General features: G+C 46.3%; 1 protein-coding gene across 1 annotated transcript in view; it reads left to right on the top strand.

Annotated features, from left to right (window-relative positions):
• Nucleotides 1–14,447, top strand: part of osbpl7 (oxysterol binding protein-like 7) — a gene marked incomplete at both ends in the record, with an annotated part of 52,125 nt that overhangs the window by 11,720 nt on the left and 25,958 nt on the right. Inside the window, 2 exons of the mRNA XM_084323045.1 lie at nucleotides 1,027–1,177; nucleotides 1,599–1,705. Of these exons, the coding sequence (XP_084179171.1) occupies nucleotides 1,027–1,177; nucleotides 1,599–1,705 (258 nt within the window). The remainder of the gene's footprint in view (nucleotides 1–1,026; nucleotides 1,178–1,598; nucleotides 1,706–14,447) is intronic.

The raw sequence follows: 14,447 nt of genomic DNA, 5'->3' as shown, positions 1-14,447 counted from the left end.
AATTATTAATTAAATAGCTTATTTCACCCAATTAGAATCAGAATCAGAATGATGTTTATTGTCAAGTACTTGCATACAAGTAATTTGTCTTTTTGTTTGCTCACTCAAAGAGGACAAAAAGCGACTCGAAAATCTTACTGTGTGCACCTTTTTAAAGTAGAGTGACAAGGTACTTCAGATTGAGATAAATAGCTAATGTATTTCACAAGGATCAGATTCCAGGCCAGTCTGTGTGTTCTTGACAGCCATTCTATATAGACATTGTAGAAGTCCCTCTTTGCCTCTGCTGCTACAGTGGCTGTTTCTCCATTCCAACAAGAATTGTTTGGTAAATCTACTAATGTCGGACATACACGTGCAGTGTGATGGGACTTCTGCACTGGTTACCACTGTACAATAATGCTTTTAGAGGATGTCATGCCACTAGGGTCTCAGCCCTAGCGCTCCTTAGCAGTTGCCTGATAATCACTCTGAATTGCAGTAATTTGAAAGTAGGCGGGACTAGCAATTGGAATTTCAGGCTCTGGATCCAGGCAACCCTAGCAGACCTGGGCAAAAAAAACATATTGGAATTGGTCTGCCAAAACTACTACGTGAGATGGGCTTGACTTCACTTGCACAGATCCTAGAATGCCCCCAAACCGGTGGCTACAAACGCACACAAATTAAACACATGTTATGCCTCCCCCTCTAGCCCCACCCCTCCCCCTCTAGCCCCCCCCCCCTCTTAAAACCCCACCCCTATATCTGAAACATACTCAGGTACCATTTTGCCCAGTTCTTATTTATAGACAATCCATGTAACAATGCTTTTGATTTTACAGAATCTGTCACTTTGACAGCTAATGGAAAAAAAGGAATACTGTTCCATTGACCAATGAATGAATGAATGAATGAATAAATAAATGAATCAGTCAATCAAAACCCTATTTGTATAGCAGATATCAGAAATCTCCTTGCACTTGATAACAGGACAACATGGGCAGTGATTCATCGATCATCCTCAACTCTCTGTTCATTCTACAGCTGTCCTCCAGCCAGCTGGCCGCTTCCTCCCAGCTGGAGACGTCAGTTTCCTCCATCCCTGACTACGTCTACTCCCAGCTGTCCCCTCTCACCGTCAACTCACAAGAGGGGAAGAAGATCCAGCAAGACATCTGCACTGTGTCCCTACGAGGTCAGAACCTATAGGAGGGATAGAGACACAGAAAGACATACAGACAATACAAGAAAGAAAGAAAGAAAGAAAGAAAGAAAGAAAGAAAGAAAGAAAGAAAGAAAGAAAGAAAGAAAGAAAGAAAGAAAGAAAGAAAGAAAGAAAGAAAGAAAGAAAGAAAGTATGTCTAGGACTGGGAGTGTTGCATACATTTATTTATTTATATAATTATTTTTTTGGACTTCATGGTGTTTTTGTTTTGTTCTTGATTTATTGTGATGTTTCTTCTTGACTTGTTTAAAGAAGACGTGTCCGGCCCATGGGGACATTAACGTGTGTTGTCGGGCCTTACAAATACATTTAGATTAGATTTGATTTGAAACAATCATAGCTCACAATAAATTATGCAAGTTCCTAAACAGCTCCTTCTTGTCCCCTTCAGTACATATGACCCTCAAGTCAGTGCACGAGTCTCTGTCCCAGGAGCGCCAGAGGCTGCAGGAAGCCTGGGGGAACAACAACATCCACCGGCCTAACACACTGACTAATGTAAGGCTCACACTGTACTGTCTAACACACTGACTGATGTAAGGCTCACACTGTACTGTCTAACACACTAACTGATGTAAGGCTCACACTGTACTGTCTAACAGCTAACAGCTTGTGACTGCAACTTGTTCTTGTTCGCGGACGACTCAGCCCTGCTGGTCTCTGACAAGAACAAGTTACAGGTTGAAAAAACCCTCAGCTCTGAACTAGGCAAAATCTGCACCTGGCTCGCTGATAACAAACTATCATTACACCTGGGTAAAACAGATTCCATTCTCTTCGGTTCAAATAACAAACTCAGCAAGACCGACGGCTTCTCAGTTACAGTGGGTGACAATATTGTCACAAGGAAAGATGAAATTACATACCTAGGTTCCATCCTAGAGGCAAATCTTTCCTGTGACAAAATGGCATCCAATGTAATAAAAAAAGTCAACCAACGAACTAGATTCCTGTACCGGATCTCCTCTCTGGTAAACAAGAATACCCTGACGACTCTGGTAGGAGCACTCATTCAAGGGTACTACGACTATGCATGCACCTCATGGTACTAAAGCACCTCAAAGGCGCTAAAAACAAAATTACAAACATCACAAAACAAACTGGTCAGACTACTGCTTGACCTTACTCCTAGAACCCACCTCACCCCTGCCCACTTTGACTACCTAGGATGGCTTAGAGTAGACGACAGAGTACAGCAACTTGCAATGGGCCTGGTCTACAAGATGCACTACACGACTAGGAACCCATGTACATGTCAAAATACTTCCCAAAGATCAGTGAATACCACAACCACAACACCAGAGGGAGCTCCACAAATCATGTTAAATCCAGATTCGGCTCAAACAAGGGACTAAACACCTTTTGCAATTATGCCACATCAATGTGGAACGCCCTACCCACAACTGTAAAGGAATGTGAATCACTACCCACTTTCAAAACCACTCTCAAAGAGCACCTACGAGAGACTGCAATTCGAAACTGGCCCCAGTAAATGTCCTAACCCAATAATACACGAGACCCTCTTCTTGGGACCAAGTAAGGTTTCGTCGATAATCCAATGTACAGTTACCCCCCCCCCCCCCCCACCCCACCTACCCCACACCCCCACCCCACCCACCCAACCATCTCCAATGTACAGTTTCCCTCCACCCCACCTACCCAACCTCCTCCAATGTACAGTTTCTTCATCAAATGTATACTCTTTTTGTATCACAAACAGTACTGTATTTGTAAATTTGGTATGTCATAAATGACTTGGTCTGGGGCTCGCGGGCGGTGGTCTGGGGCTCGCGGGACGGTGGCCTGGGGCTCGCAGGATGGTCCACACACCGCTATCAGTGTTCTTCTTCCCCGTCAATGAAGTATTCACCCAAAGACCCAATACCGTGGCAACAACTACCGCACTACTGGTAGAATAAGTGCCGAGAACCGGGGGAAGTGATGCAAACTGTCTTGTTGTGTTTTGAACATTTATGTTGTGTTGATGGAATCACGTTAATATAGAGAGATGAAAACAATACGTTATTTCGATTGATATGAATTGGATAATGCTAGCAGGCTGCAGGCTGTTAGAGGTTAGAGGCAGAACTAGCGTAACGCGCTGTTAGGGCGTAGAGAGAGCGTACGTCAGTGGCCAATCAGATCGCAGAACGCGGAACTGCAAGTTTGTTGGTAAAAGACTACACGCGTCCCAGCTACAATACATGCAGCTTGCTGCTTCTTCTTCACCAAATGGGTTGGAGTAGCGTTAGTAGACACACTCATGGGCGACGCATAGCGGCTTGGAGGTGAAATGCAGCCTATTCCACAACATTAATTACTCTGTTATTTTAAAAACTGAAAAGAAAAATATTATCTAACAATTTATTTAGGTAACATAAATAATATATAAAAAAATATATTTGAGAGACCCCCACAGGTGTTTTTGACTATGGGGGCCCAGACTCTATCTATGGCCCCCCCATAACTCGAACCCTATCACTGTACTGTCTAACACACTGGCTGATGTAAGGCCCTCACTGTACTGCAGTGACGACTGGTCCATAGAGGGCGCTCGGGCGCCGCCCCCCCTGGTGGAGAGAGAAGGAGAAGAAGAAAGTGTTTTTTAGATTTTGGACCCCTAAAAATATAATAAACATGTTTAAAATAAATAATAATTACTCATTTTAAGTATGTTTGTGTTTAAAATGCACAATAACGTTAATATATCAAATATAAATCATTGTTTTGTGCGTGCTATTCTCCCCCCTCTGTTTGTGCTTCACGTCACTCTCTCCTGATAGAAATCTACATCCATACCTGAGCACTAGACTTAACGCTCACTGAGTGGGCGTCACTGCGCAACGTAGCCAATATAAATGGATCAAGCAACTAAATTGAGCCTATCTGCGTCTTCAAATATGATGTCTGGGGGCGCGGTTTTCTAGTGCTCAAAGCAAGCAGTCACACGGCACTGTGTCACTCGTCAGTCGTCAGACAGAAAATACTTGCCGCTTGGAGGAGGAGCCAAGGAGTATTTTCATTTCAGATTCAGACCGTGAGTTAGCTTAGCTAGGCCTAGCTTGCTAGCTACCATGGAGGTAGATAATTCTGTGATATCCCTCAAAGCAACACCATTTGAAAGACGAACACTGCAAGAAAAACTCACAGTGAAAGAGTTTGGACCTCATCAGCCTGAGATCTGCATTCAGACAGGTATGACCGATTTGAAGCACATATCAGAAAAAACTAAAAAGCATGAACAAACCAGGGTTCTCGATCGTTTACATGGAGAAATGGCGCCACCGTCTGGAAAATGCGGTATTGCACAACTGATATGACAAAAGAATCACGCGCACACACACACAGGGAGAAAGGCTTAAATTATTATAATTTTTTTTTATCTACTTTTTCTCCCATTTTCTATTTTTCTCCCATCCCAATTTCGTATCGTCCAATTCTACCCTCCCCTGTCTCGAACGCTGTTAGGCCATGCCTCCCACAATGTGGACTAAGCCTTACATCACGTGTCCCCTCCGGTACTCAAGGAAGCAGCAGTCGCATCTTTTCACCTGCACAGCGCGATCTCTCAGCGTCGGGGGTCTGCGTTTGGAGGGCACGCCGCCCCCGTCGCTTCCTGATTCTGCTGCGCAGGCGCACCAACCGACCTGTAGGAGTCGCTGTCCACAACGTCCGATCCCCACCCATCAGCTTCCCACCCCCTAATACTGCCAATTGTATTAGTATGAACGACCAGCCAAGCTGATAGCAATGCGGAGAGCTGAGCTCAAACCCAGCGTCTCCCGCATTGGTGGTGAGCGCCTTGCCCACTGCACCACCTAACCGCCCTGGCTTAAATTATTTTAGAATACTTCAGCTAATGAAGTTAAATGTTTATTATCATCAACTAACTACTATCTGTAGAATGATCGTCTGGAGGCTATGACTTGGTGCAAGCTCGTTTATTGACAACTTCAGTATGTAGTAACAGACAGACTCCTTCACGTTCCGTGTAACAATATATATAACTCCAGATCAATGCGCATGCCTTAGAACTACCCCTGCATCTCTTATATACTTCCGTATATGACATCTCCCCTTTTCAGCATGTTATCTCTAACATCATAGGAACAATCCAAATGAAAAGTACTATAGGCTGAACATACCTCTTTAACTTAAATCTGAGACATCATCACACATTCTGGTCTCTGTCTAAAACAATGAACTGTTTAAGCTTTCAAGTGTTATTATTATTATTAAATCACCAACCAACATTTCAACATCCAATACAACATTCCTTTTTTTTTTTTTTTTTTCTTTTACATTGTACCCAAAACTCTGCACAGTCCATTTTACCCGACCGATCTACAGGTCAAGTCTCTTGACTGGCTTACTCAGTCGTCCCGATCGGGTCACCGTTTGACCAGACAACGGGGTTGTAGGTGTAGCTGTAGCCACACTCTGACTGGCAGGAACAGTCTCTAACAAGGTGTGTCTGTCAGAGTGGGCATCTGTCCCTGCGCACTCACCAGGCGTTGCTGGGGTTGGCTGCATTGCAGGCACTGGTTGGAGGTGGCGGCGGTTACGCCCCAGCTCTGTTCCTTGCTGTGTCTGGATGACGAAGGATCTCGGGGTGCTGCTCTCGCTGGAGATCACTGCTGGCAAGGACCACTTCTTGTTATGGTCCAGCTTGGAGAGTACAACGTCTCCTGGTCGCAGGGCGGGTAGGGCCCTGGCCCCATGACGGCGGTTGAAGTAGAAGGCCTGTTTAGCTTTTTCCTTCTGATCCTTCTCTCGCACAGCTGCCTTGCTGGGCCATTTTGGGGTGAGGTTTTTCTCAAGAGTGGGGAGGGTGGTTCTGAGTTTCCTCCCCATCAAGAGCTCTGCTGGGCTGTAGCCTGTGGAGGAGCACGGAGTAGACCTGTAGCTCAGTAGAGCCATAGCTGGGTCATCTTGCTTGAGGATTTTCTTTGCCGTCTGCACGGCTCTCTCTGCGTGCCCGTTGCTTTGCGGGTGATGAGGGCTGGACGTGTAGTGTTTGAAGTCCAGTTGCCTAGCCAGCTCCTTGAACTCCATACTTGCAAACTGGGGTCCATTGTCGCTCACCGCTTCCTCAGGAATTCCGAATCTCGCGAACACGGCCTTCAGCCTCTGAATGACTTGTGTACTGGTTGTGGAAGACAGGTGGAGTATCTCGATGAACCTAGAGTAATAATCTGATATTACTAGGTAGTTGTTGTGCTTGTACTCACAGAGGTCCATGGCGATCCTCTTCCAGGGTCGCTCTGGGAGTGGCGTGGAGAGGAGAGGCTCTTTTTGTTGAGTTCTTTTCAGTTCACAGCACACCTGGCACGACGCCACGAGCTGGCTTAACTCTGTGGAGAGACCAGGCCACCATACTGAGGAACTCGCTCTCTCTCTACATTTCACTAGGCCCTGGTGCCCTTCATGGATTCTCTGAAGGATCTCTACTCTCATCTGTCTCGGCATGACAATCCTGTTCCCTCTTAGGACAAGTCCATTTAGCTCTGACAGCTCTGATTTCACTGGGCCATAGGGTCTCGCCTCGATAGGCACCTCGGCCAGGTGTTCAGGCCATCCCTTTTTTATGAGTCTGGCGACTGACAACAGTTCGGCGTCAGCTGCTGTGGCCGCTCTGATCTCGTCCATCTTGCTTGTGGACGCTGGGATCCCCTCCATTACACTAGCCACATAGCATGCCACCTCACGCTGTGTGTCCAAGTCTGCATCTGTGTTGGCCATTGGGCTGCGTTACAGAGTATCTGCGACAACCAGAGTCTTTCCAGGAGCATACTCTGCCACCGCGTTGAACCTCATGAGCCTCATGAGGAGTCGCTGGCATCGGAGAGGCACATTGTCCAGGCTGCGAGTGTTAATGAGAGGTACAAGGGGCTTGTGGTCAGTTATTAGCTTGAACTGGCCCAGTCCACTGAGGTACCGGTCGAACCTCTCGCACGCCCACACGCCCGCCAGACCTTCTTTTTCAATCTGGGCGTAGCGTGTTTCTGCTTCGGTGAGGCGTCTTGAGCAGTACGCCACAGGTTTCCACTGCTCGCCATGAAGTTGAAGTAGCATGCCCCCTAACCCGTAACTGCTTGCGTCGGCAGACACGGCGGTGGGCTTGCTCACGTCGTAGAAGGCGAGTACTGGTGCTGTGGTCAACAGCTCTTTGATCCTCTGAAAAGCTGTTTGCTGGGCATGGTTCCATGTCCATGCATTCTTGTGCTTCAGGAGCTCATACAGCGGTTGTCCTACTGTTGAGAGGTCTGGGACGTACCTGCCGAGATAATTCACCATTCCCAGCACCCTCCTCAGCTCCTGCACATCTGTTGGCGGCGCCAGCTGCCGGATAGCCTCCACTTTTGCTGGGTCAGGCCAGATCCCGGACTGGTCGATGATGTGACCGAGAAACCGTAGCTGACTTTGCCTGATGGAGCACTTTTCTCTATTCAGCTTCAGGCCAGCCGTCTCTATGCGCTGCATCACTTTCTCCAGGCGACTGTCATGCTCTTTTTCTGTGGCCCCATAGACGAGAATGTCGTCCATGAAGATCTCGACGCCCTCTAACCCCGTCCAGGGTCTCCATCATCTTCCTCTGGAAGATTTCCGGCGCGCTTGTGATCCCGAATGGCAGTCGCTTGAAGTTGAACCTGCCAAATGGCGTGATGAAGGTGGTGAGCTTACAGCTGTCTGGGTGCAACGGGATTTGGAAGAATCCACTGGCGGCATCGAGTGACGTGAAGACTGTGGCCCCGCTTATCTTTGCTGTGATCTCGTCGGTAGTGGGCAGGGTGTACTGTTCTCTTTTAACAGCCTCGTTCAGCCTCTTGAGATCCACACAGATGCGGGCTTTGCCTGTGCTCTTCAGGACCGGCACCATGGGTGCACACCAATCGGTAGGCTGTGTCACCTTCTCAATGATGCCATTCCTCTCCATCCTTTGGAGCTCCTCCTTGACCTTCTGCAGCATAGGGAGAGGTACACGTCGTGCTGTGTATACCGCGTACGGCTGGGCGCCATCTTTCAGCAGTATTCTTACTGGTTCCGTTTGTAATGTCCCATGCTCCCTGTATGCCTGCAAATGTTCATTTTTCCCGCTGCTGCTCACCGTTTCCTCCACTCTTCTCACTAAATTCATTTCCACTGACATTGGCCTGCTGAGTAGGTTGTTTACTGTAGGCCCCCGGATGACATAAGCTGTGAGTGGGTGTGTCTTACCCTTGTAGGTCACAGTACTCTGGATCTGTCCTATGCAATGCAGCTCGCCACCTGGGCTGTCCAGTGGTATTTCCGCAGGCTCCAGAGGTCTGTTTGGCATGAGTGAGTGGTAGGTCTCCTCGCGAATGATGCTCACATCCGCCCCAGTGTCGATTTTAAACTCGACCGGTGTGGAGCCCATCAACACCTTGACGGCCCACCTCTTTGGCGACCCACCTGCTTTACTCACTTCCCCCATGTAGTACCCATCTTCTGACCCAGAGTCCTGCTGTTGTTGCTGCACTTCTTTTTGTTCTCTGACCTCACGTACTGCTTTCCTATTTCTACACACTTTACTCCAGTGCCCTACTTTGTCGCAGGTATTACATGTGGACTTTTTAGCTGGACAGTTCTCATCTCTACTGTGCCACGCTCTCCCACATTGTCTACATTGTCCTCTGTCGCCCCCTTGTGGCTTACCCTGGCGGCCATTTCCTTTGTAGCGCTTGTTGTGAGTCACCTCGTGTATCGCCCCGCCTCCGGCTGTCTCTCCTTGCATGCTGATCTGCGCGGCAACCTCTTCAGACTGCCTGACAGTCTCTATGGTCAGCGCGAGTGTCAGATCTCTCGTCATCTGCAACTTACGGGAGACTTCTTTGTCGAGGACTCCAACGACGATTCTGTCACGGATGTTCTCATCCTTGCTCGCGCCGAAATCGCAATGCACAGCCAGTTCATACAAAGCCCTAATAAAAGTCTCTGCTTTTTCTCCTGCTCTCTGTACCCGTTGATGGAAACATGCCCGTTCGTGTATGACGTTCCGTCGCGGTACAAAGTAGTCATCGAACTTCACTAGCACTCTTCCAAAGTCATTTTGATGTGCTACTTCTTCAAATTCAAACGAACGGAATATATTCTCCGACTCGTTTCCCATAGCGTATATCAGACTGCTAACCTGCACGGCACCCTCTTCCTTATCCAACTTGGTAGCCGTTCTGAATCTCACAAAACGCTGCTTCCATTCGGGCCATTCTCCTGGTTTGTCGAAAGGAAAACTCGCCGGCGGTTGAAATTTTGCCATCTTTTGTCTACTTTGCTTCTGACACCATGTAGAATGATCGTCTGGAGGCTATGACTTGGTGCAAGCTCGTTTATTGACAACTTATAATAATAATAATAATAATTTAGGACCTGCTCCGAGGTCACCATTTGGCACACATGCGAACCATGCATACAATGCGTATCTGCGATTAACCCATCCCGTCGTCCTTCCCCCCCAAGGGCAGCCGGGAGCAGACAGGCGCCACGTGAGCCGCGCCAGGGGACCAATCCAAGTGCTCCTGTCCGTCTTCGTCAAGGACGCCACAGCGTTAGCGATCTTGTTGTTGTGCATGTTTTTCCATTGGGTTTATCTTATCGGGGGGGGAAACCCTTGCGAGCACGGGGAGAACATGCAAACTCCACACAGAAAGGCCTGGGAGATACCCCACCTGGGTAACTGGCATCATGGAAACCTGGTCCCCAAGCGGGATTCGAACCCTGGACCTTCTTGCTGTGAGGCGACAGTGTTAACCACTACACCACCGTGCCGCTCTCTACTTCAGTATGTAGTAACAGACAGACTCCTTCACGTTCCGTGTAACAATATATATAACTCCAGATCAATGCGCATGCCTTAGAACTACCCCTGCATCTCTTATATACTTCCGTATATGACACTATCAAGTTAGTTTTTATAGTGCAACGTTTTGCTTAAACATTAATTGAACCAGTAGAGAGAGGGAGGGAGAGAGAGAGAGACCGGCTCCCCCCCAGAGCCCCGCTCCCTCCCACCCTTTCCTTACTAGTGGAGCAGCTGTTTCCTCTGTCTGTCTGGGTTAGCTAGCTTAGCTTAGCTTAGCTAGCATTAGCGGCTAACGTTTGTAACGTTAGTGGGCATCAGGAATGACGAGGATGCATTGGAAAGCTTGTTAGAAGCATTGGAGTTTTCACTGCACATAGAAACAGCGCAAAATACAGTTTTTCTCCAAATGCAGTATAGTACCGCTTTGAATACTCTAGTACCGCGGTACTATTTTAGTACCGGTATACCGGCAACACTACACTGTACTGTAACACACTGACTGATGTAAGGCTCACACTGTACTGTCCAGCACACTGACTGATGTAAGGCTCTCACTGTACTGTCTAACATACTGACTGATGTAAGGCCCATACTGTACTGTCTAACATACTGGCTGATGTAAAGCTCACACTGTACTGTCTACTACCTGTTTACTACCTGTACCCCTCCCCCCTCCCCCCCATGCTGCTATGATGCCTGAATTTCCCCAAGGGGATCAATAAAGGAATATCTTATCTTATCTAACATACTGGCTGATGTAAAAATCTGGATAATTTGTTCTTTTCATATTCAATTGAGAATCCAAAATCTGAAAATAATTTTAAAATCCTTTTATGTAATCGGCCATGGGCCAAACTTGATTTTGAGTTTATTTGTGTGACCTGAAAGTTTCCGTCTCGTTAGCTTGAATCACTTTTACTAGCTTTGATCATCAATCACAGAGAGTTTTGTTCAGAGGAACTAAATGCGTAACTCTCACGGAAAACGACATAACCGGAAGAAAAATCATCAGGATCTTCCCGGTATTGTCGTTTCGTCCAACAATACGTCATACCTATTCTGTGAAATTGCACAGACGTAGGCGTATATGTAAGGGATAATGTATAGCTACGAGGTCATTGTCGCAAAATAATTGACCGACACAGAGTTTAGAACACCGAGGCGCTTGGCCGAGGTGTTTTAAACGTCAGTGAAGGTCAATTATTTTGCGACAATGACCGAGTATAGCTATACATTATCCCGCTTATTACATGGCTAACTTACTAACAATATACCTAATTCATTTTACACCATCGACAAGACGAGATCAAATGCAGACGCAGTTGTTCTGTGGCTCTGTCAGCCCAAATAAAGTGATTATTATTATCGCCGGCAGCCGGCAGGTGTGTCTGATTGCACTGAAACAGTGTGTGTCAGTGGGCTTGATTGCTCCAGCTGCGAAAAACAATAATCACCGGTGGTTATCGAAAAAGAATTCACAGCTGCCAGGGGCTATTGACCAATCACAATCAAGCATTTCGGTGAATGTTAAAACGCCATGTAATAAAATCTTATAACTAACATCACTAACGTTGTGGTGAACCCCTTCCCTCACTGTTTACATTACATTTGAAAAGGTACACGACCCCAGTCTCAACATCACCGATGACAGCCATGTAGCCGTACCTCCTGGGACTGACAACCACTTTAGAGCTGGGACTGACAGCCTGTTAGAGCTCACGGTAAAGGGGCATAACGAGGTGCACAGCAAGAGTGTCAGCGTGGAGGACAAACCTAGAGCGAAGGTAACACGCAAACCTACCCGCATTTACTTCCGCCGCCCACCCACTGCTGCTGCGGATACTGCAACCGCAAGGGCTCCTGCAAGGGCTCCTGCAAGGGTTCCTGCAAATCCAAGAGCCCCCGCCTACCGTGGTAAAAGCATTCCAAAGGTGACCTAATAAATCTTTCAAACTCATTTGCTCTCATTAACTTTCAATCAAAATTTGAGTTTTTGGGTGTGTGTGAGATTATGTGCAAAATAAATCAGCATTGTGCCCCTTTAAAGGATAACTCCACTATTTTGGGAAATTAGCTTATTTAACATCTTCCCTGGAGTTAGACAAGAAGATGCATACCTTTTTTGTCTCTGTGCGTGCATTTTAGCTTTGGGAATAGATGCTCCGTTAGCATAGCTTAGCTTCATCACTGGAAGTGGGGGAGGACAGTAGCCTTACAGTGCCTTACAGTGTATTGCAAGGTCTGACATTGACCAAACTTGATATGCATGACCTTGGTGGGCTCTAGGTCAACTCCTGAAAAGGGGGTCAATGTCAGACTTTGCAATCAAAAGTTAGGGGGCTAATAACCCTTGCCATAATTTCAGTGCGCCCCTAACTTTTGATTGCAAGGTCTGACATTGACCCCCTTTTCAGGAGTTGACCTAGAGCCCACCAAGGTCATGCATATCAAGTTTGGTCAATGTCAGACCTTGCAATACACTGTAAGGCACTGTAAGGCTACTGTCCTCCCCCACTTCCAGTGATGAAGCTAAGCTATGCTAACGGAGCATCTATTCCCAAAGCTAAAATGCACGCACAGAGACAAAAAAGGTATGCATCTTCTTGTCTAACTCCAGGGAAGATGTTAAATAAGCTAATTTCCCAAAATAGTGGAGTTATCCTTTAAGGTTAATTTCCTGATTTTGGATTATCAACTGAATATGAAAAGAACGAATGATACACTGATTTCTAAGGTCACACTGTACTGTCTAACATACCAACTGATGTAAGGCTCTCACTGTATTGTCTAACATAATGACTGATGTAAGGCTCTCACTGTACTGTCTAACATAATGACTGATGTAAGGCTCACACTGTACTGTCTAACATACCAACTGATGTAAGGCTCTCACTGTACTGTCTAACATAATGACTGATGTAAGGCTCACACTGTACTGTCTAACATACCAACTGATGTAAGGCTCTCACTGTACTGTCTAACATACTGACACCGTTCTTCAAGCTGCTCTGACTGCAATAATCAGAAGTATGTTTGGGTCTGACCTACACTATGTTGTAAGTGGGGATAATGCTGCATTCAATTATAACTCAGAGGTTGGAGATTCCAACTTCCTACTAGGAGAAAGCTAACTCTGGTATGGTTTCTCAATCCCCAGTTCAAGCCTCACCGTCATTTGACAAAATTTCAACATGGCCACCCACATCGTATATACACGTTAATGTTGTTATAAGCTGTTTTAAGAGTATATTTGTATGTATATTACATGTAGCTATATGTCATTGTAAACTACATTGTGAGTTGTAGTTCATGCAAGACAAATTGTACGAAAAAAGTTTATCATGAGCACCCATGTTTTTCTGACTTTGTAACTCGAGATGACATGTTTTCCCACTTTCAACTTCCCACCGACCATAAATGAATGCAGCATAAGTATCTCATTTGCTCTTTCAGTTGGAATTATTTTTACCCGCATGGCCACCTTCTTGCTGCACTGTAGCCAGCCTACATAGACTTCTGTTCCTTCCATCTCCCACGGCATGGGAGTTAAAACTAGCTTTGTCTGTGGTTCACACAGGTTCTTAACCTTGAATGAAGTCTTCTAATATTGGCAGGGGATTTAGAATTTTGAAGTGGCAATTTAAAATAATAAATAAAAATAGCCAATCAGTCGCTAGAAATGTGACTCTTAACTCATTGGGCGCCATGCCCTTTCCCCATCTGTACTCAATTGCGGCAGCATTATTGACCAGTTTGCAGACCCATCGTGTGTTCTGTATTATAGCTATGGAGACAATAATATGGCTCATTTGACAGGCATTGTTCATAGTCCATCACTGACTAATCAGTTCATTTCTACATACTGTAGTTTGTGCGCTATTACACGCTAAACCGCCCTTTTTTCATAGATCGCGAGATATGACGCGTTATATGCAATATGCCCAAATCGTTCTGGTTGATCGACTGAAACCCCAAATACCAAATCCAAATCAAGGGTATATACCATGTACATAATGTGTCTTCACAAAATCATCAAGGGGGGGGGGGGGTCCTTTTAACTAGAAACTGCGATCGTGTTTGTCGAGCATGTTTTACGTCCGGTAAAACATGACACTGATCGGTACAGAAGCATGTTTTAGTCAGAAAGTACTCCAAAATGAATAAATCCCAGTCGATCCCATGGCGATCGCAATTACTTGTGTATATTGGGCATGGATACCATATGGGAAAGAATAGCTCTGAGGCACCAAATCTTCCACCGATTGCTATGTTGTGATCCACTCCTAGGCGGAAACAGCCGGAGTGGACCACAAGACAAGTGATATCCTCAGTTCCCAGTTCAAAAGGTAGGCGATACTGCCACCTGGTGAGATTCAATCATCATTGCAATTCCAACGTAGGCAGATGAGCCAGGGAGAC

Source organism: Notolepis coatsorum (genome assembly GCF_963971535.1).
Source record: "Notolepis coatsorum genome assembly, chromosome: 10".
NCBI classification, from domain to species: Eukaryota; Metazoa; Chordata; class Actinopteri; order Aulopiformes; family Paralepididae; genus Notolepis; species Notolepis coatsorum.
Note: the sequence above shows the minus strand (reverse complement) of the source record. Positions and strands in the feature narration are given on the sequence as shown.